The sequence below is a fragment of the Aquila chrysaetos genome, chromosome Z (assembly GCF_900496995.4).
Source record: "Aquila chrysaetos chrysaetos chromosome Z, bAquChr1.4, whole genome shotgun sequence".
NCBI classification, from domain to species: Eukaryota; Metazoa; Chordata; class Aves; order Accipitriformes; family Accipitridae; genus Aquila; species Aquila chrysaetos.
The window spans coordinates 16,292,087-16,318,067 of NC_044030.1; the positions used below are offsets into that span (position 1 = coordinate 16,292,087).

General features: G+C 39.4%; 1 protein-coding gene and 1 long non-coding RNA gene across 5 annotated transcripts in view; one reads left to right on the top strand and one right to left on the bottom strand.

Annotated features, from left to right (window-relative positions):
* The window catches only part of NCBP1 (nuclear cap binding protein subunit 1), a 31,875-nt gene that overhangs the window by 2,472 nt on the left and 3,422 nt on the right, over window positions 1-25,981 (bottom strand). For both annotated transcript variants that reach the window (XR_005931608.1, XM_030004705.2), the window contains exons 5-22: window positions 24,276-24,383; window positions 23,620-23,741; window positions 23,060-23,129; window positions 21,267-21,482; window positions 20,112-20,209; window positions 18,691-18,754; window positions 15,932-16,042; window positions 14,595-14,659; window positions 13,793-13,855; window positions 12,401-12,475; window positions 11,193-11,296; window positions 10,213-10,335; window positions 8,877-8,979; window positions 7,447-7,540; window positions 4,832-4,935; window positions 4,038-4,152; window positions 1,416-1,559; window positions 891-1,004 (exon numbers count right to left, since the gene is read on the bottom strand). Coding sequence is in view for 1 of the 2 variants with exons in the window: in XM_030004705.2 (XP_029860565.1) it covers window positions 891-1,004; window positions 1,416-1,559; window positions 4,038-4,152; window positions 4,832-4,935; window positions 7,447-7,540; window positions 8,877-8,979; window positions 10,213-10,335; window positions 11,193-11,296; window positions 12,401-12,475; window positions 13,793-13,855; window positions 14,595-14,659; window positions 15,932-16,042; window positions 18,691-18,754; window positions 20,112-20,209; window positions 21,267-21,482; window positions 23,060-23,129; window positions 23,620-23,741; window positions 24,276-24,383 (1,893 nt within the window). In the remaining variant the exon portion in view is untranslated. The remainder of the gene's footprint in view (window positions 1-890; window positions 1,005-1,415; window positions 1,560-4,037; window positions 4,153-4,831; window positions 4,936-7,446; window positions 7,541-8,876; window positions 8,980-10,212; window positions 10,336-11,192; window positions 11,297-12,400; window positions 12,476-13,792; window positions 13,856-14,594; window positions 14,660-15,931; window positions 16,043-18,690; window positions 18,755-20,111; window positions 20,210-21,266; window positions 21,483-23,059; window positions 23,130-23,619; window positions 23,742-24,275; window positions 24,384-25,981) is intronic.
* LOC115336922 lies at window positions 6-10,841 on the top strand. 3 transcript variants are annotated; one of them, XR_003921991.2, is made up of 3 exons: window positions 6-420; window positions 665-1,681; window positions 9,098-10,841. It is a non-coding gene; the product is annotated as an uncharacterized LOC115336922 (long non-coding RNA). The 3 variants fall into 3 exon arrangements; XR_005931609.1 differs by lacking the exons at window positions 6-420; window positions 665-1,681 and adding an exon at window positions 8,915-9,004 and having other exon boundaries at window positions 9,084-10,841; XR_005931610.1 differs by lacking the exons at window positions 6-420; window positions 665-1,681 and adding an exon at window positions 8,916-9,004.

The window sequence follows — 25,981 nt, forward strand, 5'->3', positions numbered from 1 at the left end:
TGGCAGATAAAAAACAAAAACAAAACAAAAACCTTTATTGTTTTCATCTATCCATACATAAGAACAGGTAGAGAAGTCAAGGCATGTAAAAATCACAGGTCAAATGTTTTCATCAAAACTGTCAGGCACATGTCATTTCCACACCACAGTAGCAACTGACAAGAAAAACATAATGCACAGCCACTAGTGATTGCAAGAAGAAAGATGTGCTGAAATCCTGTCTTGAGGAGCACTGTGCTCCCTGTAGCTCTTTACTCTTGGACCCTGAATTGTGTGCAGGATACCATGCAACTGCAGAGATATCCTAGAAGAATCATATTTGCTTTCCTTTGACGCCACATCAACTACCAAGGAAGGGTTCAGCCCAAGGGAGAATTATACCACCACTCCCATTCTTCAACATATCTTCTGCTTGCACAGGTATAATTTTCTATTACTATCACTTTCATCCAGCAACCTGTGCTTATTACCTGATTCAAGAATTCAAAATTATTTTTAATATTTATGCATCTTATTAAAAGGAATTCTGCAATATTTTAATCCACTTATTTAAAAGACATCTATTTTAGTATTCTTGTTCGCTCAGAACTTTGCCCTTACTATAAAAATACAGTTAAGAGGAGCTCAGTGAAATTCATAATCACATCTTGGTATCTTTTTGCAGTATGCTCACAGTGTGGGAATTAATCAAGGACCAGTCACTCCACCAGTCTGTGGCAGAGATGTGGCCAGAACCAGAGCTGCGACCTAGCCCCAACACAAGTCTTCAGAGAAGATGTGCTGCTGCTGCCTATTGCTACTCTCATGGAGTGCTGAGTTCTCCAGCCACAAAGCTTGTCTATCCAGCATGTCCCTGCCCACAGCCTTCCAAACTGAGAAATGAAACTTACCTGCAGGAAGATCTGCTGCAACCTCTCTATACAGCTCTTGTACCAAGGTGTAAATACATCAATTCCACCAGTCTCACAGCGCACCAAGTGCTCAGTTAACAACATAATGAAACGCTGCAGGAGAGGAAAAAGAATACTTAAGTCTCGTCAAATGAAAGCAGGATCCTAACCTCAAGTAAGAGGATCTGGGGGACAGAAGCTTTGAACAGCAACGTGAGAGCAATTATTTTGCTTGGCAAACACTGCATTTAGTAAGCAAATAAAACCCAGTTACCTTCTGGTTGTTCAGGAAACTGTATGCTAGCAGAACTCCTCTGTTCCTCAGCACTTGAAACTGAACAGATCTTGCTCAGAAGCAGTCTTTGCAAGGGGATGATCTGGATTGACTCTAACCCATAGTAAACCCATCAACCCCTTCCCCTATTCTTATTCCAAGAAGATGCCCAAGATACGAGTGACACTGAAACCTTATAAATCCAATAACTTTAAAACCCGAAGGTGAGAAGAGACTTTGCCCATCATTACCTGGAATATAACAAGGAAGAGATTCTTTTGCTCACTCTGGGCTGACTCTACTTTCTCCTGCAAGCGCTCTATCTGCTCTTCTAGCGGTCCATCTTCCCGATCGCTGCTTCGGTCGTCGTCATCATCATCATCATCACTGTCTCGCTGTAAGTGACAACACAAGACTAACTAGCAACTTGTGGATGCTGTTAATGCCCTCCGGTTCCACATGTGAAAAGGTCTGCAGAGCAACTGAAAAGCAGCAACTGAAGCTGCTCTGTAGCTTGGTAAGTATTGTGTTTTGAAAGACATTAACTTTCAATATAAGTCAGGGAAGAAATTTGGAAGGAAAAATGCCAATACGGGAAAGCCCTGAATCAAGATTTCAGAGAAACCAGTGCAAGCTTAAAGATTTACCAGTCCTTTATTTAGTGGAAACACAGTAAAAAGTAATACCCCTGCTGACTTTATCATCACCAGATAATGAACAGCTTTTTAAAAAAAATCCAGCGTAGATATTTTAAATTGTGTCTACTGCAGCAGGGCAGGTAATTAATTCAATGAACAGTTCCGAAATCTCAGGGCTCCAAAAATATAAAGCACTTTGTGCAAGAACTCACAGGAATCCAGCTGGTTAGCACAAAAGGAAGACTAGAGACTGCAACCCATGGTGTTGAAGTGGGGACTCCCTATATTCATGATCAAAAGGGATGGTTTCAGACTAGAAAGGGTCAGCACGGAAACCAAACTAACTAGGAACATGGCATGTTGTCATTACCTCAAAAACAAAACAAAACAACACAACAACAACAACCACAAAATACACGTAAGTACCAGACTTGGGAGGTCAGGTAATGAAGTATTCCACAAGACTACAACGGACATAGGAGGAAAAGCAGAATCTGATGGATTATGGTACATTTAAATACAGATATTGCTTGTCTCATAGGATTGTCTCTGTGCAAAAATACCCACAAATTAACATCTCAAAACTTCAAATATTTGAAAAAGGAGCATGTGCAACTTGTGACAAATATAGGGCCATGTGTTAACTCACCTACTGCATAGCAAATGAAAACTCAGAAGATAGTTACAGCCCTGAATCAGCATAAAAAATAAAAATTACTTACCAGAGCAAGTGAGAATTTAATTTTATTCTCTCTATAGGAACTTGCTTTTTCCCCATCTACAGAGGTTTCCTGAACTCAAAACGCTAAAGGACCAATAAGACCTAAGAGAAAGCATGTAAGCCTTGGACTCATTCCATAGTAAGGCAATCCACTTCATGCTGGGGACATCAAAACTTGACAGCTTACTTCCCCCTAAAAGGAATGGTCATGCAGCAGAGCAACAGCCTGCAGAACTGCTCACTGTTGCATACAAATGTTTCTTCCTAAGACAATACTCATTTAAAGTACTCAGTAGTAAAGAGCTGCAGCAAGAGACAAGTACAGAAATGAGAACACTGGTATATTTGTTTAGAGATGCCAGAGAAGCTCTCTGCCTCACACTAAGATCAATGAGTGCATGTAGGTCTTCAAAAATTACAGGCATTTATTAACTGCTGGTCAGTGTAGATTAAGGATGCAAGCAACTAGGATGGCTGTTGCTGGGAGTGAAGGAAACAAGATGAAGGGGCTGGGATGAACTCACACTGGCAAACTGTGAGGTATTAGTGATCTCTCACCAGAAACTTCTGGAAAAATAACTGACTTGTGCAGGTTTCTTCAGAAACCATCAGCAGCCTCTGTGCCATTATTGTGGTTTAACCCCAGCCAGCAACTAAGCACCACGCAGTGCCAAATTCTGACATTAACTTCATCCGAAGTTTTGGTGCTAGCTAAGGGTTTTGTGCTGGTAATCATACTCACAAACTACATACAAACATGGAAATTCTCTCTTGCTCTTTGCAACTCTCAGTGTGTTTATAAACTGACTTCATTCTATCGTGACTAAGTATTACATTCAGCCAAGCTTCCTTGGAGCCCGTCTTTTGCAGCTGCCACATTAGACACTGTCTCACCCCATTTTACTGTCCCACTTGGGACAGCAGAACACAACAGCGGCTGCTTCCTCATCAGTTTGTTGTATATAGTAACCCAGATCATGCAAAGGAATTCAGAAAAATATGCTGGAAGAAGGAAGTGACAGATACCAGTGTCAGAATCCAGCAGCATCCATCAGAAGAACAGTAACAGCCAACTTTTCAATAGCAAATAGCTGTTTCCGTGCACTTCTGCATGGAAGCCACAAGAGTACTCTTTAACAGAACTTACTGTAAATATTTTGTAACTGTTCTTATTGTTATCTAATAAGGTCATTGCAATCCAGATTAGAAGGCAAGTGGAAGACATGCTCGTATTAGATGAGAAACTTGTGAGAGAGAGCTTGAACAGGGCAAATACATATGAATTCTCCTAAAGATTTTATTGAATTTTTAGGTTATAGTTACCATTAGAAAGGTGGACTGAGAACATACATCCAGTTTTTGATGTCTTAGCGCTACGGATGACCACGTCTGCAGACATGCTTCCTGACAAATTTATTCAGTCCTTCCCAAAATCAACTGTGTGTCAGTCTGACAGCATGCAGGTTTGTAAAACATAACTTAAAATAATTAAAAATTACAAACAAATTACTTACTCTTTTGTGCTGCCTGGCCAATCTTGCCTTAGTCTCCTCCAGTTCCTTGTGAATCTTCAGAACATGTTTATTCATCTTACGAATTGTGGAATGTAAGATCTCCCAGATATAAAACCTAGGAAAGACAGAAAGCTCAAAACACTACATTACACACTACTCCAATATAGAAAACTAGATGTAGTTCCTTACATAAAAATGTATCTGGGGGCATTTAAAAAACTTAGCGTCATCTAAGACATCTACTAGAGTGAGCAAACACTCGCCATATAGGAAAGCATACCTGTAATGTAAGAAAGCTTAACAGTAATTTCTTTCCTATTTTTTGCAGTACACTTCCAAACCAGCATTGTCATTTATACACGTACTGCAAGACTACCAACATCAAATTGACTTTGCAGTCCAAACAATTCTCCCGTTCTCAAGAAGCAATGTATCAATGGCGGTACAAGTTACATAACTCAACCAAAGGCCAGGACCACACTAAGCTAGCAGCAACAGACTTTGTCTAGAAATAGGTACAGTGTTCTGCTTTGGCAGGCTTAGAGACTACTTGCAAAATGACATGCTGTTGTGGTTTAACCAGGACACATGCTAGCAACATTCTTGCACTGTCACATAAACATTCATACCCCAACTCAGAAAGAAAAATGCTAAAGTACATCTTTTGTAGAAGGAGAAAAGGCTTCACTGTACCTTCTTCTTCCACTACTCAGTTTTCATAGATTAAACTACGTACTGGGCACTTAAAATAGTAATTCAGAGACAAGTAACAACCCAAGACAAATTCTTGTTACCTAGTAAAATCATGTGCAAGCTCTGAAGAGAAGATCCAGTTTGCTACTGCAGCACAGTCAACAATTTGTGTCCGAATCATCTTGTCCACAAGCACAGCAATCATCTATATTTTGTGAAAGACATTGCACACACAATCTGTGTAAAGTATTCCAGCCTCAGATAAAACCAGCGATGGTTTGATGCAACTCTATGTTAGTGATATTACTGGGTAATTTCAAATACTTTAGGAAGCTGGGTAGTTTAGCCTAAAACTGCTCAAATTAGGGGATCTGTATAAATTACATAAAGCATTCTAATATTGTTTAACAACCTTTTCTACTTCTTGTGAAAGTGATATATCACTCTGTTACATACATGCTTCCATAAAAAAGCAAAAAATACAAGCATCACAGTTGGAAGTGAGGCCTTAAAAGACACAAGTGGTAGTATTTGACCTCGACGTACTCAAACCAGAGCATATATACCGGTCAGATCACCATAATGAAGGAGCTACTGTTAGCCTACTCTCCTTGAACTGCAACGGTCTTCAAATGTGACAGTATGCTCTTCTCTACAGGACCTATTAATTTCAGGACAGAGCTAGTGCTGTGTAGTCAATGGAAATGCTTATTTGCTACAGGCACTGCCATCATTTAGGGGGGGTTGCAAGCAACCTAGCAGGCAACTGCAGAGAGGAGTTACTGACTAAAGCAGTTGCAAGCTGTTCAGAAAAAAGGCTTATCTTGGTTACTCATGTGCTTAAATGCCACAGTATCTAAGAACCACAGGCTGCACTGTATTTATCCTTACAACCACCCATTGTCAAATAAGGAAGTGTAACAAAGCTCCTTTTAAGGAAGGAAAATTAAAATAACTGAATGAATCATACAGAAGACTCAGCACTCGACTTTCAAGTCCCAGGATAGCATCCTATGCTCTATTTGTCTTTCTGTATTGCCAGGAAGAATTTCTGATTACTTAGCCTGATCTTCCAAGAAACACAGACCTAGGATTTTGAAAAAACATTTAATCTCAATGTTGAAGTTTCTCTTTATGAAGTCACCACCACAACCTTGCTTATAGGTCCAGGGACTACTGATTCATATTGCTAAATCACTATCTGCAGCATAGATCACTCATTAGCACTATATGCCTCGTGAATACTGCTGATAGGCTGAACCAAATCAAAGGACGTTCCCATAGACATGGGAGTAGGGTGAGCGGCATGAAACAGACTCTGGACAAGTGTCCTGCTGTGCAAGCACCATTTGTTCTGTGTGCCAGGGAGGTTGTGGACTCAGGAAATAAAGTGCTTGACCAGAAGCAAAAGACTGAACTGCAATAAATGCAAGAGAGGAAAACTTAAGTTGCATGATCAAGTAGAATAGCAGACCTTTGTAACTTTTGCACGTGGTATTTCTTAAAGCAATCTTGATTTATTCATAAAATCAAACATGACTGTTTAGTCTAGGTTTGAAACCTCCATCTCAGTTTGGTCATGCTGCAATGCAAAGGAACAACGAGGATGTGGATATTAGATTGCAGTAATGTAATTTCTTCTGATCCAGTTAAATGGCAGTAAAAAGTAGGTCAGACTGTAATTGTCACATTTTCAAGGTCAGTAATTTGGGTAGGAAGTTTAATATATTAAAAAAATCCTGCTTTTTTGATGTTTTTACTGTACTTAGAAGAGAGGTGACATGCTTCATAGGTATCTTCTAGGCGCTCAGTTTTTCCCCTAGGAATGGCCCACAGGTCCAGTGGCAGATGCAACGATTACCCCTTGCTCTCAGTGGCATCACTTCTGAAAGTCTGGCCTATGCACCTGTGAGGTACAGACCACTTTCAAGCCCAATAAAGTGTAACACAAACACACCAGTAAGGAATACATGAAATAATTAATGCAGGAAAATTCAGCTTGAGTTCCTTATCAATTTCTATTTATAGAAGAATGACAGCTGAGGGAGAAAACAACTGCTGTGAAGCAACTGAACAGCTTAAACAACTGAGGCATTTTTCATAGGTCTTTTAGGGTGTTATTTCCTCTGGCTCAAGAATGAACATAATCATGGCACTGTCAGACTGATCTGTTCTGAACAGGCACTGACTGCAGCTCTACTCACTCTACCCACACACAACAGTGACTTCAACATGAGCTTTGTGGAATAACTGTATGGCTTCCACTAGCAGTTGGGGGGGGGGGGGGAAATCCCTAACAAACCCCAGATTTCCACATTTCTAAGAATGTGGCCTGCTTTTGATATGAGATCTACGTCTTATTTCAATTTACACATCTACACTGTTTTTCAATTTTTTAACAGAATCATGATTTTCGCAAAAGTTATTCGCTTGTACAACAAACAGCATAGTATGAATCTGAGTCAGAATGACAGCCTTGGCCCTCCCACAATGAACTCTGAGGAAGAAGTGGCCTCACTGATGATATATATTTTATTTCCAGCCTTCATTTTAGGCACTAGTAACAACCAGTAAATACAATTTGAACTTTCCGTCAAATAAGATGACAACAGACAAGTTATTTTTAAAGGATATAAAGCAAACTGTAATGGTTTTTATTAAATATGACCTCTGTGAGTTGAAACTCACAAAGATACTTGACACTGCAACCTCTTACCTGTGGATGATTCTTCCAAACCTCATATACAACCCTCAGAACATGGAGTTTCCCCTCATCGCTTTCAGCAAGTGTTTTGAAGACTTCATGAAACCTTTTAATAGATGTAAGTAGTCAGTGGAGGGGTTGGGATCAGGTCAAAAGAGCAGCAGATAGAAGGCAAGTGGTTTAGACTGGCCAAAAGAAAATTTTGTGACTATCTCCACCAATTCTTGAACAACTATTCCCTGGAAAATACAACCATCCTGAGCTAAAATAGGCTACAAAGACATGACAGCTCCTAAAAGCAACTTAAATCTTAGTGGTGAACCTAGTCCCTGAAGCTGGGCTACATTTCTCATACTCTTAAAAGCAGGAGGCACTTTCATGCCTCGTGTGCTTATCTATACACAGCTGGAGCAAAATTTGCTGCCTTGAGCCTTAGACCTTCCTCTTGATATGTGTTTCCATAACCTTAGACACTTATCCAGTCTGCCTCTTTCTGAAGGAAATGCTGCTAAAAGCCTCTATTTTAGCAGAGTTACGCTGACTGCTAGACTGCAGTCAGAACCCAGCTTATTGTAATATAACTGTAGTGTTAAGAGGCTCTTTTTCATCTCATGGCTGCCACTGTTGGTGTGCAGCAGTGAAAATACCATGGCTCTAAGTATTCATGTCACCCTGCCTCTTGCACCACTGATTATAGGTTACTACCTACAGCTTCTTATCAACATTGCCTCTATAAAGCTCCCAGGTGCATGTTTTTGTAACAGCTTTATGTATCTTTAAGGACAGATAGAAAAATAACTCGTTAAGATGCATGTGACTACCTTTCATGTATTAAACCACTTAAGAGCAACTCCAAAGCACACAGGATTAAAAATCAGTTATTTTCTCTCATTTTGCTAAAAAAGGTGCAGTAAATTCTTTAGAAGTTAAAGCATATCTTTAAGGGATGCCTTCTGAAGTATTTTAGAATGGATTTTACTGTTCTTTGGTAGACAGAAGTTTACAGCAGACTGCTCTGAAGTTTCATGTTTTCTTTTTTTTTCCTCATTTTTCATCCAGACGTACAGTACGAGATATTGTGGTGTGAGTTATTGTGGTGCGAGTTACCCAGTGATTCAAATGTGAGGAGAAACCCTTGCTCCTCACCATAATCAGCAAATGAGTAATTCTGAAATGGAGTAACGTTCCAAACCAGTCTCATTTGTTTGATTTACATCACATGGCTGTAATGTACACATTTCTGTTAATTCCACCCACATATATAACCTAGGATTTACACTACAATTCCTTCAGTAAGCAGTGTCATTAGTTCTCTTAATCATAGTGCATTGTGGAGCACCTAAAACATTGCTGAAGCTTGCATTCCAGTTCTTCTATCATGCATTTCGGTGTCAGAATTAACAGTTCTATAAGCCCCAAAATAACGCACATATTACACTTACTTTGCCAGGGCACTGAAGGAGTGGCTGAAAGACTTTGCAGCTAGATGGAGGAGAGTCTGAACAAAGACTTCTATTTTCAGAGGGTTGAAGGTAAACCCTTCATCTGCAAGTTATTTAAAGTTGAAACTGTAATTACTTCAAGTAAAGCATGTAAGCTACTCATAAAACTGTAGTGATAACTTATGGTTTTAACTCATTTCACAAAAGAGTTTCATCAACAGGGTTTTGCAAGACTCAGCAGTGAGCTACTAAAGACTTTTATGCGGATCTTCAGGCTCCCATTTTGCCAGGGAGAAAACGTGCAGAAAGAATTCCAGGTCAGGGAAGAAGCTATCAGAGACACAGCTGCTCTACCAACATGTAACAGTGCTGATGGACAGCAGCAGAGAAAGACAGCAAAGGAAACTGGAGAGTTATGCACCAAGCTGAAGGCCTGGCAGACCATAAAGAAGCGAGAGTGGATGAAGAGAGGGGAAGGTAAGCATGATTACGATACAGAGGTTGGCTATTTAATGACATGGGAGAAGGGTCCAACAAGCATGCATAGCAAATATGGGTACTAGGCGTGAATGGTGCCAACTCCCCTCCGGTAGCTGCAGCTACCTGCAGCTGAAGACAGGCAGGAGGGAGAGCACTCATTAGTGGGTGATGTCTAAAGCAAATCAGGAAACATGACTGTGGATCCCACGGCAAAAAAACTCAGATCGTTGCTGCTCACTGCTTGTATAACAGAACACCTGCAGATATTACAGAAAAGTTGAAGCTGTCCCCATTGTAAAGATCACTTCTTAATTCTCTGTCTCGCACTCCTTCTCACTCCCTAAAACGCACAAGCGTTTAAGAACCAATGCTGTCTGTGTCTGCAAAGCTACAATGAACATGAGTGGAGTTCCATCCTGAGTTTCTATTCATGGAAGACTACAGCCAGCAGGCTGGCTATCTTATCTGTCGTGGGAGTGCACCAAGGGAAGGGAAGCTCTCAGGGCACAAGCGCTGAATCTCAGAGGTGAGGATAACAGCATGAACTGCACTCTTGCTGAAGGCAAGGGAAAGTTAAGTTCTTTCATGCCACATCTGTCAATAATCACAAGAAAACACACCTTAAGCACTAGGTTACCTCTGTTAAGAAAAACAGGCCTGCCTCTGCATGTAAGATGTTTACAATAACCCCTAACAATGGTGCATTATTTCCATTTACTGATAAATTTAAACCAACTATTAGAAGGAAAAGCATACAGTTCTGTTCACCACCACACTTACAGCTCCAAAGGATGGCAGATCATTCTACACACAAAAGAAATTACAGCCTGCCAAAGCCTAGCAGCATATATCTTACCATCATCATCATCCTGGTTTGGATTGGGCACATCTTTTAAAATGCTGAAGATTTCATCATTGCTGGCCTTATTTTTAATTGCGATTGTTAAACAGAGTGCCACAGTATATCCAGGAAGAGACCCTAAACAAGAGCAAAGAGGTCAAAATATGTCGAAGGCAAGTGAGTATTTTTAACACCAGTTTCTCTCTCAGAGAAACAAGTACACTTCCCAACTACACCTAAAACTAGCTGTTTCTAATATCATTGTCCACATCACTATTCCATAAAACTGCTCAAGACTTTTCCTGGTCTTCACATTAAATACAAAACTTCCAGTAGAACCTTTAGAACTGAGGTCAGGTAATCACTCTCCCGTCTAAAGCTCTACTTCAGCTTTCACGAATATCCTAAAAATACAATACTTCCTTGTTTTTCCTCACTGTATCTTTGACGATGACACTTTCATGCTTAGGATTGTCTTTACACTGAGTAGTAAAAGGAATAGTAGTAAAAGGAATAATAATGTATCTCTCTATTTCAATCTTTATGTCATCTGCTGCCTCTGTATGCTTCATTAAACCAAGTTCACTGGTAAAATCTTCTACTGTTTCATGAAGTTCAAAAAATAAACTCACATTATCACTTTATATGCTGACTTTTGCATAGTATTTGCCCAAACAGGGGAAATAGATGAATTTTCCAATTTAGACTTCCGGCAAACAATGCTGCACAACACCACAACCACCTCAGCAAGAGTAACTTCATGTATCTGGATTTTCTTTTCTTCATAAAGTAACAAAGAGGATTATAGTACAGAGCTCCAGGCTTAATATGTATTAATTGCTCACATGAAGCATATTTACCCATATAAAAATCATGCATATTTATTTCAGCTCTATTCTTCTCTATGAAGGCAACTGATATTACAGTCTAATGTGCTCCCTTGCTCTGAAACACTATTTTCTTCAACTTGACCCCTCAGTAACTTTAATACTTACTATTACTTTCATCTCCATATTTGTAAATGCACACTGGATTAGCAGGACTGAGGACAGAAAAACTTGCAGGAACAATGTCTATTATTCGCTGATGGTAGGAGAGTCTGGAAATAACAAGTTTCACAGTAGTAGAATTAAAATGGGAGTAACACCAAGGCTAATTCTAAAGTGACTGCTTTATAATGGTTTTCCTATATTTAACTTTCATAGAACAAAAATCAGGATGTTTATACAACATAATGGTAGTTTCTGCTGGGCAGTAAGAGCTAGGTAAACCAAATTTACTAGTAGATGCTTTCTATTTGAACTCTGTGATGCTAGAGTTTCATCCTCATCCAATAAATTTAGCTTGTGAAAAGATTTAGAGGCTGCCTGGTAGGATGTTTTATGCAAAAGCCTAAGATGCGCTGCAGAAAACTAGTTAAGACGTTGGTATTCAAAGCAGAAAAAATATTAAACTGGATGTCTTCATTTTACTTTCCAGCTTATTTCACTCCCACAAAGGCTTAATTTTACTAACAGAGTTTTCAGTGAAATGGAAGAGTGCCACAGAAAAATGGCATTCGTTTTGCAGCACAATACTTTCACACTTCCTATACTGAATTCATCCAAAAATGGATGAATGTTTTCATGTAGGATACTGAGTAACATAGGCTTTTTGAACATTTTGCTCTTTCTCTCTCTTATATCCCCCTATCTCAACAATTTTAAGTCCAGCCCTGATTGTGTACTCCTGTTGTTGGGTTTGGGGTTTTTGTTTGTTTGGAGGGTTGGTTGTTTTAAGGTCACTGAACATCAGAGGCACCTAGAAGAATCAAGATTAGATTCTCAGTTTCTAATGTAACTCATGATCAGTTCCTTCCATTTCTGTGAATGCTGAATACTTTCCAGGAATACTACCTGAACCCCCTTTCCATGCTTATGGTGAAGCATATCTTTTTGTAACTACAGGTGTGCATACCTGGGATAGCTAGCTGACTACTATCTGCTCGACCTGTTTCTCCTGGTCTCTAAAGTAGTGTCCTAAGTGTCCTACAGCAGGTAAACCAGATTAAAATCATACAAACAACAGACTCATCTCTTAACCGAAACAGAATTGTAAGAACAGACGTGCCTAAGACAAAAGTAAAGTTAAAAGGAATTTGACAGTATCCAGAAGCAAAGATCAAACTTTGCCTTGAATGCAACTATCAAAAGATCTTACTTACCTCATGCACTTTTCCAAAACCTCTCTCACAAATTTGGGTTTGGGCTTTTCAAGGTCCTGAGTAAGACAATCTGACCTATCAAAGGACAGAATACGATAGCTTTTAGCAAAAGAATTTGTGCTTTAGTCTCTTTTGGGCTTGGTCTAATAGGTACAAAACAATCACAGTCTAAGGACAACTGGAGTGCTTGACACTTAGTTTTACAGCATAGGCAATTTTAAGACAATGAGGTAAGTTTATCACTATTTCCTTATTGGTCATTAGCATTCTTGGAATCTCATCTCTGTGTGATATGTTTTCAAGTAGCTTCCCTTCCCCCACCAGATTAAAAATAATTTGTGCTTACAGTTAGCTGGCTTTCCCTTTCCTTAGGAAAGGAACCTTGAGTGATTTCATAGTCTGTTCCTCCCTCACAGGAATTTTTTAAATTTCTGGCTGATTTCAAATGCATTTCAGAGAAAGAAAGGTCTCAAATACAGTCACTTGCAAGATTTGTGAAAAATGGCAGCTTGTGAGAGACCCACAGAAGCATTGCCATCAAGGAACACCCAGGCAAACAAAAATCAGCTCTTTGAAAACTGCTGCCTAGTCAGTCAACATGGATGCGTATGATGATAGCCAGCAAGCACTTAACTCCACATAAGGACAACACAAAACTTAAGTAAAGCCACAAAAACATATCACAGGGGCTGCACTCCTCTCCACAAGGACACTTGGGCAGATCAGCTACAGAAAGCATGTATGGTAGCAGGCTGTGGAAGTTACTGTAGGGAGGACTTAACCACAAGGTAACCTCTCTTGCTACATGGGTGCCTAAAATGGAAAGCTCAGGGGAACCTGTAGTGAGACACTGATAGAGTCCAGGGACCTCCTGCTAGAGATGCGAGTTCAACATTTGGCATGGTAAGAATGGATGGCATGGACAGCTCTGATGGAACTTCAGGTGCAAGGAGTTGGCAGGAGGGAAAGAGATCACAATTTCTCAAGGATAAAGGTTATAATGAAAGGTTTAGGGTAGGACAGAGAGCAAGATTACAGAATGAATACAGAAAGTCACGGCAAACCATTAAAAGTAAATTGGGGAGTCATTTAGGAAAATTTGCTAGCAACTGACTGTGGGTGCAGGACAAATTAAAGAAATCACACTTCTACTTCCCCTGTTTAGGGAACGCTTACACTGGATTTATCGTGAAGTTCACCAGGGACAACACAGTGACTAAAGAGATTATCAAGATAATCTACCACTGGGTGGTGGTGAACAGATTAGGAAAGATCTCTAAGAGCTGGAGGAAAGCAATTAACAGGGCCACTATGCTGTGACACTTGCTAGATAAGTTTGAAATGTTAAGGTTTTTGCAATATCAGGTTCAGATCAAAAGGAGAGAAACTTACCAATCTTCCCAGCTCCAACGGAACTGGAAGTTGCTCAAGTGGTGAGAAAACCAGTTAATAAATCTTTATTAAAAGAGAAAGAAAGCTCCATTAAATGTCAGAAGTGCAGGAGAACTTTCAGTTGAGATTTTTCTTATAAATGCATTCTACGTTCCAAACGCAAGCCTAAACTTTAAAGCTATTACAGCATTAAACAGGCATTTATGTCCAGATAAAAAAGACTGAGTTCAGAGAGTCAGAAAGAACCTTTTATCGACAAATAGACAGCCTGTCATGTTCTGTTGTTTCATACAAAGAGATAACCTATTAAACTATGACCTGACAATTAAAGTGTAAACTTACTGTGAATATGCAACTTCCACATTTTTGATGAGTAATTAACAGCTCTCCTACACAATGCAGACTTCATTCAAAGGGCAAAATCACCACCACTCTCCTCCTCTGGGCTGCACATAAACTCTACCTCCAAGTCGCCTCCCAGACTACTAGGGAGCAGACATACTACTAAATAACAGAGTACTACGCAACTATGAACAGCTTTGAATACGCAAAAGTTGTCACCAATTTTAACTGTCCTGTACAGACAGCTAGACTTCCAGCCTCTGGGGGAGTGTTTCTGGGAAGGAGAGGCAAGCAGTCAGTCCTCTATCTTCTCTTGTTCAAAGCCAGATCCCAGAAAACATTTTGAATAGCATCAAGAAGTTCTACCAACAATTTCTGACTACTCTTTCCATCGCCTCTTCGTTTTTCCTGTACATTGGATATTGAGGAATGTTTTCCATCGTCTCCAAAACACATTTACCTGTCTACACATGTTGTATTCATTGTATCCAAACGCATGTAGAGCATTTCTGTGGCTTGTGCAAGCTGGAAGTTTCTTATTAAGGGTTACAGAAAAGCACTAGATAAGTCAGATGTTATTCCTTTCAGTTTTTTAATAGAATGTCATCAACTTTTTGTACTGAAAGCTCCCTGGGTCTACTCCAAAATCAGTTAAATCACATTAAATCCACAGTGGAAAAAGTGAAGCATATTATGAGTTCTACCCTCTAATTCCAGTCTGGTTTTCTTCCATTATTGCAACGAGACTGCTGGCTTCATCCATAGAAAGCCAGAATTCATGTCATGCAACAAGCAAAACTGCACTGATATGAACAGACACCAACCTCCTTATGGAGTACTTCTGTAATCTCACCAGTCTAGCTTCACAGGCTGCTGTTGATGCTTATCCACAAACAATCCTTCATCATCACTGAAGGCTTGAGAAAGTATGTCTACACTGACTTTACCCAACAAGGCCTTCATCCTTCTTATGGTGTCCCTATTTAACATTAAAAACTTTCTGCATCGACATCCGCCCAACTCTAGAAACAGATTTGGCTCTAATCATTGAGATATGTGATTTGCAAACAGTGAGTGGTATCATGAAGTAGAATGAAAATTTGCGCATGAAATTACCAGTGGATAGTCATCTGGTAGCCATCCTCCATTCTCAGTCTGTAGCTTGATCTAAAACAATGATCTAACGTGATCTAAAATGGCAGCAAAGTCAGGGCAATGTAATAGCCAGAATTAGCCAGGAGTCATGCCTCCTTCCTCAGCATTTAGCCACCCTGTCTGAGCTGACAGATGATTATTGACCTTTTGAATGCTTCTAGTGGAAGCACTGAGTGGGAACTCAGGCAAGTTCCTTTAAATCATCTGCTACACTTCCTACTAAAAAAAGAGTAGGAGCATTCACACAGTTGTTAGAACAAAAGATCAAGTCTGTTACTTCCTTTCCTTCTCAGCCTTTATTGTGTCTGTGACCATGCCACACATTGTCCAGGCCTGAACAGGCTGCAGTAACAAACAGGAGTATTGTATTTTAACCCCTCACCAAAACAGCACTTCTTGGGAAGGCCAGAGGAAGTACCAGAACATTGTCCAGAAAACTGAAGAGTCTTGCCCAGTTGGCAAATCCAGACCTGCGCTAAGTGGGCTGTGCTATTCTTTCCTGTGAGTGTTACAGGCAAAGTTTCAGGCAGCTGCTGCAAAATATTAATACCACCAGTATTTATTGCTATCCCACCATCTACAGAACAAACAAAATAAAGACTGCATTTTAATAAATGCTCTGCAGCAGCACAGAAAGGATACAACTTGTGGTAAGGAGCCAGGCTGAAGTTTGCACAGTTCAATCAGGAGCGTTGTGTACATGACTTCAATGTGTGGTGGAGATGGAAGTTGAAACAATTCTGCAAATATTACCTGTAGGAGAAGGCAGCACAGAATCAAGAGCACAGTCCGACATGGCCTGCACAACCCTCGGCGTCGCAATAGTGCCAATCAATGGATCTTAAACAATTACATACCCAAAAAGGCCCATATTATTTTGTGAAATGCATGTTCCGGGGAAAAGAGAAACTTATAAAGGTAGTGGTAACCCTACACTGTTCTAATAGAGTCCACTCTAACTGCCCTTCTCATATCATACTAACACAAAACCAGCATTATATATCTATTATGTCTAACAAATACATTATGTAATGTAGAAATGGGCATAGTTATATGACCTCCTGCAGTGCTACCACATGATCTGAGAAAAGCGGAAATTATCTGATCCTGTTAAATAATAATAATAATAATAATAATTAAACATATTAAATGAAGCCTAAGCATTTAGTATGAAAGACTATTTGCATTAAAATTACATCTGTATCTTTTCCATCATGTCCTCTTTTCTCCTAGACACAAACTTACATTAAGTAAAGCCACAACTTTCAACTGAAAATTACAACCAGCATTTCATAAAACAAAAATATATGCTCAGTACCCCTTGGCAGCAGATCCTTCTAAGAAAACTGAAAACAATCCTGCAGTCAACATTCATGTTTTTATTTTCAAGTTTGTCTATAATAACAGCATGTCAATCTTTGAGGGCTACAAAAAGACCATCATAGTACAACATTCATCTCTGAGTTTCTGTTTATTTTGCATGCCATCCTCAACTAGATTTAAATTACATCAAAGGAATCAGGAAACTTTGATTCCTTATGGCTGGTCAATTTGCTCTTTAAACTTCTGAATAAACATGGAAGAATTGCAGCTTAAATAAGTAAGCTTTAGAAAATCTTCTTACTAGCGTAAGAAATCAACATCCATTTATAGACTGCACAAACAGCACAGAAAAACACATTGACTAGAACTGGTCATTCTACGGAAGGACTTGAAATCATGAAGATACTGTAAAGAGCTAAAGAACCTTTCTGTAAGAGTGTAATTTGGACATACTGTTAAGACAGATATGTGTGCTGGTTTTGGCTGGGATACAGCTAATCTTCATAGTAGCTAGTATGGGGCTATGTTTTGGATTTGTGCTGAAAACAGTGTTGATAACACAGGGATGTTTTCCTTGTTGCCGAGCAGTGCTTACACAGAGTCAAAGCCTCTTCTGCTTCTCACCCCACCCCACCAGCAAGCAAGCTGGGAGTGCCCAAGGAGTTGGGAGGGGACACAGCTGGGACAGCCAAGCCCCACTGACCAAAGGGATATTCCAGACCATACGATACCATGCTCAGCAATAAAAATCTGGGGGAAGAAGAAGGGGGGAACATCTGGAGTTTGTTTCGGCATTTGTCTTCCCTAGTAACTGTTGGGCATGATGGAGCCCTGCTTTCCTGGAGGTGGCTGAACACCTGCCTGCTGATGGGAAGTAGTGAGTGAGTTCTTTATTTTGCTTTGCTTCAGTGCACGGCTTTTGCTTTACCTATTAAATGGTCTTTATCTCAACTGATGAGTTTTCTCACTTTTACTTTTCTGATTCTCTCCCTCATCCCACTTCGATGTTAAGGCAGAAAATTATTGTTAATTTTAAGATTCCTCTGTTCTGAATTCAGAGTACAAAAAGAACAAGCTGACCAAAAGTAATGTAACTTTACAGCATTCAGAGTATTTGGCATTCTGGTGCCAAGATGAATTCTCAATCTCACTTTTATTAAGATGAATCTTCTGAAATTCCTTATATTTACTTCTTTATAAAGCCTTCATATGACAAGTTGCCATTTTTACTGAAACCTCTTAATCCCTTTCAACCTTTGATGGAAATTGATGAAGTTTTATCCAGCTCCGCATCTTGAAAACAGACCCTTGAAAGGAGGCAGCAAAAGAAAACCTGTGCTGCTCTTCTGATACACATTACGGTTATTTAAAATTCTCTGACATGGAGGATGCCCCGGAGGAAACATGCCACTATTTCACTGCAAGTTCTTTTCAGAGCCAATAGAACAAAATCATTTAGAATACCCAAACATAAATCATGCAGAACAGCTGAGTCTGGCTGGAGATCATCTAGTCAAAAGCCCCCTGCATAAGGCAGGGTCACCTAGAGCAGGTTATTAGGTTCTGAGCTTCTCTAAGGATAGAGACTCCACAACTTCTCTGGGAAAACTCTTCCAGTGTTTAATCACCTTCACAGTAAAAACAGATTTTTCTTATGTTTAAATGGAGTTTCTTGTATCTCAATTTGCACGTATTTCCTCTTTTAGTTTAAAAGAAATTGAATTAAAGTACAAGTGACTTAAATGTAGCCATCTCTTAGACTGTGTGATACATTACAAGCATCATATGTAAAACTCTGAAAGTTTGTGAAATGCCACAACCTGGATTACTCGTGCACTAAAAAATTTTGGTACTTGACCAAAGCTCCCATGCACCAAGTTAAAACGACAACAAAAAGCATAAAACTAACTCTCAACTGCACATAACCCTGTCATTTAAAAGCCATTGGTTGAATTCAACAAGGTTCTAGTTGACTCCCAAATCAAACTGTAATTTAATGGATTTATTATGGAACTAACTGGGACATGTTACTCGTGAAATAATGGAGCTACAAAAGAGTTTATCTATAAAATCCATACCTCTACTATGTGGTAGTTCAAGGGGATCTTGTTATTTCCTGGATAGCTCAACAGCTGTGCAGCACTGCAAAACCACAGATACATTTAGTTCAGAACATAACACAGCAAATGTGATGTAAAGATCAAGTAACAAGTTACAGAAAATGCTTAATTCTGGGCAAGAGTTCACACAAAAGCAGCACAAACAAATCAACAATCCTTCCAAAGTCTGTCCATCAGTCCACAGAACACATTTTGAAACAACACAAGAACACACCAGAATTGCCTAAACTATGATTTATAATGATGTATTTTCTCTCTATGTAGTTACATCACTTCAACACTATACTGCTATGCAAAATAGTTTTGCATAAATAGTCACGGTGATCTGCAATTCTGGCATGCATATATGAAAAGGAAAAAAAAAAACCCCAAACAACAGATGTTCAGAATTACTTGAAAGCACAATTAAGCTAATGGGTTATATAAGAAACTCTCAGGCTTCAAATGCTTCATCTTTTAATCAGCTCATTATCACCTATCATTAGTACAAAGCAAACAACTGCTACTTCCTTGATTTTATTTCTACCTTTCTGGCAAATCTTGTATCTCCCTCTAGTCTTTTACTTTCCTCTGAGAACTAACAAAGACTATCCCAGTAACTCAACAACCCTGAATTTCTAGCTGAATCAAACAGCTGCAACCAAAAAACTTTATCACATGCCATCACCAAAAACATTGTTTCTGCCCATTTCTTGCATACTATACAAAGTTTGGTGGTTTTCATTTGGAAGCATGACACAGCTAATTACCTGTGGCAAACCATCTTGCTTATCAATTACCCACATCAGATATTGCTCAGGCAGAAAAAAAGTGCCCTGACTGCTTCCTGGCACAACTGAATTCAAACTAATGAAATCTGCTGGCCCTGCAATGACTCCCCAGAGCAAGCTCAATTATCTCTGCCATGTAATCCCAAAGAGAAGAATGCAATAAGGAATAGTAGGAAGCAGAATTGTGTTCATAAACACCAGTGCACAGTCAGCTGCAGATGAACCAGCTCAAGGCTTACTGTGCCCCAACAAGTCAGCTGCTTCAAAATTCCAGGAAGCATAACACAACCACACTCTCCACAGTGCTGCCATGAAGAATAAGGTGTGTCTGTGTATTTTTTGCAGCACATCCTGTATTATCAAGGATTTCCCTTCCAAAGGAGCCACTGTCCCCCTGGATCATACAGACTCTCCATTATCTGGATATTACAGACCCACGGTATTCCAGGCAACAGTTTTAATACAGTTAAATATAGTAAATCAAGTTTCATCAAATGTTTAATCTTGAGCTTTTGTCTAGCCACCGCACGACTCTATATCCCTGATGGCACCAAAGCCATGGTAGCATATAAAAAGTGCAAGGGCACTGTACTGCTAAGCTCTTCCTACCAAGTCTTTCTCTCTTTCCAGTGGGATTTGATGATGCAGTGAAGGTTCTCTTCTATTACAAATCGTTCAACAGAGTGGCTGCCAGGCATGACAGGGCCCTGGTAAGAAAGAATTAAGACTCATGAAAGATCACTGCTAATACAGTGGTACTACAGGTAGCAAGATATCCTACATACACTTAGAGGTGGAAAAAGTAGTCCAACTTCCACATAAACACAGTGAGGTCTCAGCTGCCCTGTGTCCTTCAGGACTGAGAAGCTGGTGTGATACACCTTCACACAAACCTCAGATTTATTTTTAAAACAAAATGAATACTAGGACTCATTACAAAAAAAAGGGGGGGGGCGGGGAACAAAGTTAGAGAACATGATTATAAGGTCATGTAGCATCTGCTGCTTCCTTTGCTCTGTGGAGCCATCAGGCAGGCTACCACCATGCAGCCTGGAAAAAAAAACCAACACAAAAATCACAGCTGAGCTGGAATCCAATAAAGAAATGAAGCCAGGAATGGCCAGGATAGAGTGGAAAGAATACACAGTTATGGTCTCGTTCATTGCAAAAAACAGGGGCTGATAAAGGAAGGTAAAAGGCAGCGGACTTAAAGCAAAGGGAGGTATAAAAGCACTTGGGGAAAGCAGTATACATTCTTTCCCTACTCCTATACACTTTTGTCAATGTATCTGCTGTTGACCAATGCTGGAGGCAGACTGTTGAGATAGACAGATCTTTCACCCACCCCAATTAAGCACTTGTTTGTTCCACAATATGCATCAACAAATTTTAACAGATGAGTAAACAACAGTTTTTAAACATTACAAAAAATACCTAGCCTGGAAAAAGACTCAAGTCACCAACTTTATGGAAAGCAAGTCTCTCTGAGTGTAGTTTTACTGGAGACGTTAGACAATTCAATCAACATTGTTGTTCTAAATGAAAGCATCACAACATCGTACTCCCTAAATTCTGCTCCTCACAGATTTGCTTTGTACAGTAACTTGGTCATTTCATTCATTTCTTCAGAAGTACCAAAGCAGAACTGCTGCTGGTCTTCAAACCACTCACCATGCTGGGAGAGGTGACATAACATTTTGACCAATATTGCCCCAGGAACCTAACTGTGAAATCTGCTCACCATCCCCCACTGCAATCACATACCTCAGGATCATCTGTGTAGTCAAACATCCTAAATATAACCCTTGGCATCGGGTACACTGAATCTTCGGTGTGAGGTGGAGGAGTGAACGGAGGCAGATTGTGTTGCAGTGCTTCACAAAGAATGCTGTCAAAAGCCAAGTAGGGCCTCAGAATGTGCCGTTCTTGCCACCGGTCTTTTTTCAACTTCTGAATCTGAGACCAAAGGCAGTCTAAATACTGAAGGAAAAAGGTGAGAAACATCAGATGCACTGAATCTCTAAACAAAGCTGGCAGCTCCCTGAGCTATCAGAAATGTGTGTCTTAAATTCTGTATTCCATTCAGAAAAAAACAGTTTAATAAAACTGCTGATTCAGTAAACCAAGAAATAATTTAAGAACTCTAAATGCCAGAGCTGCTCCTAATTCCACACAAACATTGTGTTAATAAAATTTAACCACTGGCAGGTTTTTAAACACCAATAGGCAGCCCAGGAGTCTGAGTACAATGGTCATCCTTTGAATCTGCCAGCAAAACTACAGCAGTGAACACTACTTCCATCACTGCTCATTGGTGGTATTAAAACAGACATAATATCAACATTAAAATTGGAAAAACATTCCGTAGGACTGCCATGCTGTTCCCAGAGCAATCAAAACTACCACCTACTGCATAGTCAAGACAAATACAATACTATCAAATATTAAATACCTTTGCCATGGTTTTCAACACAATTGTGAGTCCCAGTGTTCTCCCAGAGATGGCACAGACACCTGTGCAACAGGCAATAGTCTTGCTTTGTTTAATTACTCTCTTGCTAAAAGCAGTCCAAGAACTCTGGAGGCCTGTGGCCTTACTGAACACAAGTTTCAAGTTATAACTGGTGCAAGGAATGTCTTTACATGGAAGTGCTTTGCATTTACTGAAATTATCCCACTACAAAATGGGAACAAAACTAGCAACAACTAGCACCTGAAGTGAACAGTCACGTTTGCAGTACTCTGAGTAACACATGGTCTCAAACGCTTTCTGCTAATCTCTCCTCTATTGAGCGAAAGAAGGAAATTCAGATATTTGGCAGGCAGAATACTCATGTTGACAAATCAATCATAATCAGACAGGCTATCTCTCCAAATTATGATTAACAAGACAATTGTTAAGACTGTGATTTAATCAGAACAGTGAACAAAATGTAAGAGGGCCATGTTCCAAAACTTCCCAGAAGAGCAGCATAGATCTCACTTTCCAACTAAGTTTGTCCTCAAAATTAGGGGAAAGGTAAAAAACATAAGAATATCTGAAAAGATAAATTCCACCCCAAACTAGCCAGATGCTACCCCTCCCCTCCAGTATTTTTGGTTTAATTGTGAAAGATGGCACAGTAACTGCCGCATACAGTTTCTATGTATTTGTTTAGCACTTCCTAGAGCTGAGAATGCAAAGCCACTACAAAGGTATCTTTCTTGCAGAAGAAAAACATTAAGGGATAAGTAAGGAATTACATTCTGCTTCTCACAAATGTCCTCTTAACATGAAGCCCTGTACCTGCAATTCCAAAACAAATACTACAATGTACAACCTTTCCTCACTTCATAACATTTCCCCAGGGGCCTGTCAGCAAACAACAAAACACTCTTCTACTCACGACCTAGAAGAGAATTCCTCACGTAGAACTTGTTAGAACTAATGACAAACAGGAGACAATTCAAAGCATTAATACTTTTAGAGGTGCCTTTTAATTTCATGGTAAAACACCACCTCAGTAAAAAATTGTTTCTCAAACCTTCTGAAAGAATGCAACGTAAAGTCCACTCACCTCTTCTTGTGGATGTGGTTTATCAGCAGTCCAAACTTGGAGCATGGGTACATGAATCTTCTGACGGCGTCTGTTTACATAGGAAGGAAAACCTGACCTTTAAAAGACTAATTTAGGGCAACAATTTTTTTCTTATTGCAAGTGTACTACTATTTGATGTCTTCAGCTGATGAAGTCTACAATATATAAAAACCATCTTTGTGATTACTGAAATATCTCTATTATCATATCTTGACAACAATGTTAACCTGAAGCACCTAGACAGAAAGCAGTCACACTGCAGAGCACTAACACAACCACCTATCGGTATTCACAGCACACTTACAACTGCAGCTGCTCCAGCATGAGCAGAACAAGACCATCAGCATATCCTAGAACTAGACAAGAAAACAAAACTTTTCAAATTCAAAAATCTCTCCACCTATTCTATTTTCAGGGTTCCCCCTGCCGCTTAATGGTTCAGACCTAAGACTTTAAAATACTTTTAAGTGAGCAATAATCAAAGGTATTAATCCCTACTTGGATACCGATAAGAGTATTTTTAATGGGTTACAACCTACTTCAAATAGCTTTCTGTCTGAGACAAGAGGCGATCCATTTCAGCATCCTTTTTTTCATATAACTCCTTTCCAACCCAAGGCAAAGACGACAGAAATGCAAACATATACCAGTCACACCGCACCTATAGGAAAGAAATATACTGAAATCTAAGTATACAAGTAAGCTCCAAAAGATTTTGTACATACACTCCATTTTAATTTAAATTACAACATTAGCAAAACTATTATTTTGGCAGCACGTAAAGACTAGCAGTTAAAGACTGGATTGCCAAGCCATGAAAAAAATATATTCTTGCTTGAAATGTATAATTTTTAACTTGAACTGTGACAAGCAGACTTAAGAAATGGTATCACTTTCACAGTCCTCCTGCAGATCATCAATATAGCAAAACAAGCCAGGCACTATGCACTTGCCAAAGTAAAGTAAAATGAATTCACTTCAGCTACCTCACTATAAAGGACCACACTTTCTTACTGTATGCATGTATTTTCTAACTGCCACAGGCTTCTTTTACTCATGCTAAAGAAACTGCACACAACAGTCCAATTGAGCTTGCACTCTTTAAAATTTCACTGTTCTAAGCACAAGTACAGAAGCAATGGCACAGAAAAATTGTGAAAACAGCAATAGAGGAGCCTACAGATCTTTTGCTTACTTGGGGTACATCTTCCTCCTGTGTCACACTCACAAAATTCTCAAACATAGCTACCATTGAAGGTGCAGCTATTACGTGACAATTCACAAGATCAGACAGAAAACGAACCTAAAAAAGACCAAAAAAAATTGTTTTAAATGCATACTTTCTAAACTGACTGCACAAGAACAAATAAACATCACTTAAAGGAATAAAACAAACCATCAATAAAAGTACAATACTCATTCAGTACTACAAAGGCAGAAATACTGCACACTGTACAGACCCACCTTTCAACCGTGGAAAAGAAGTACCGTAAGTGCTGCCTAATACATCATTCATTATAATGTCTGTAGTCTGCTTCACTGCAATAACATTGCAAGGATAATATTTCTAATTAAGGAAGGGTGAGAAACACCAGTATTCATTCAAAGACATGCAAATTGATACTACAGGAAAAAAACCCCTTGTGCTTCTATCTACTCTAAATGGTATCAGATCACTAAAATTACAGAAGTGGAAGGAAAAAAACTTCTAAAAAGCTGAAGACAGATTGATCCATTGCTTCGTGAGTCCAGATGTGCATCAGAGAACAGCAGTGCTGAATCTGTATGGCATTATACACGACTAATTTCTACAATTATTTATTCATAAATACAGATAGCTACACAGAGAGAGCCTATGTAAAAACTGCTGGCATTTTCAGGTTTCTGAAACACGACAGACTGATGGCGTGCTGGGAATCAGTGACCTTATTTGCCTGGGAAGAAAAAAATATGCAAGGTAGGAATATATCCTTGATTTAGCTGCACTCTAGTAAGAAATTCAGACTGAAAGAAGTGGGAATTTAAGTAGAAAACACCTGGGGCAGATCAATGCCCCCCCCCCCTTTTTTTCCTCTCTCCTCTCTTTTGATTTGTATCCTGCCTTCAGGCTTAAACAAGGCCCTAGTAGGATCCAAGCTCTCCCAGTATCACCACAATCTTAACAGACAATATAGGCTGAAATTCTAGCAATTAAAATCTCATATTGTTTCTTAAAGGCTCATTTTTTCTTAAAGGCACATTCACAAAAAGTTGTCCAAAAAACCAACACAGGTATTTTGATCTGAAGGCAAATCATTGGGAAGACGTCTTGGGAAAGTAAGCAGACAGTTCAGTACTCACAGAGCAACTGCAATAGAGAAAAGCACCAAACTCTTTCTTACCTTCCAGATATTCATTCCTCTGAATAGTCTTTGAAAAGTCTTTGACAAAGCTGAGGAAACATTTCTACTGCCACTCCCTTAGTTGTTACTCTCACAAGTCAGTTGTATATGAGTGTGACCAGAGAAGGTGAAGCTGAAGCCAAAGGACAGCATGGACTTCTAATGAGGATTTTATTAGGAAAAGTGTCCCATAGTTGAACAGCAGTCTCTTGACAAAATACACTGAAATACTAGAATCTTAATTTTCACCAGTGGGCTTCAAAAGAAGCTGGGGAGCTTGGCACTGGGCTGCTAAATGAGACACTGCTGAAGTCCTAATACTTTTTTGCAGACAAAATCTATAAGCAGCAAGAGCTGAGCAAATGGTTTCAGACAGCACTTAAAACTGCCTGCTTGACCTTCATCCCTCATTAGCAGAATGAAAACACAGGCCTGATAACAGCCATCAAAAATAGCTTTTAAGAGCCACACTGTTAGTTTTCTTTTCAGTTTTGTTTTGGTTTTTTTTTTTCCCACGGGA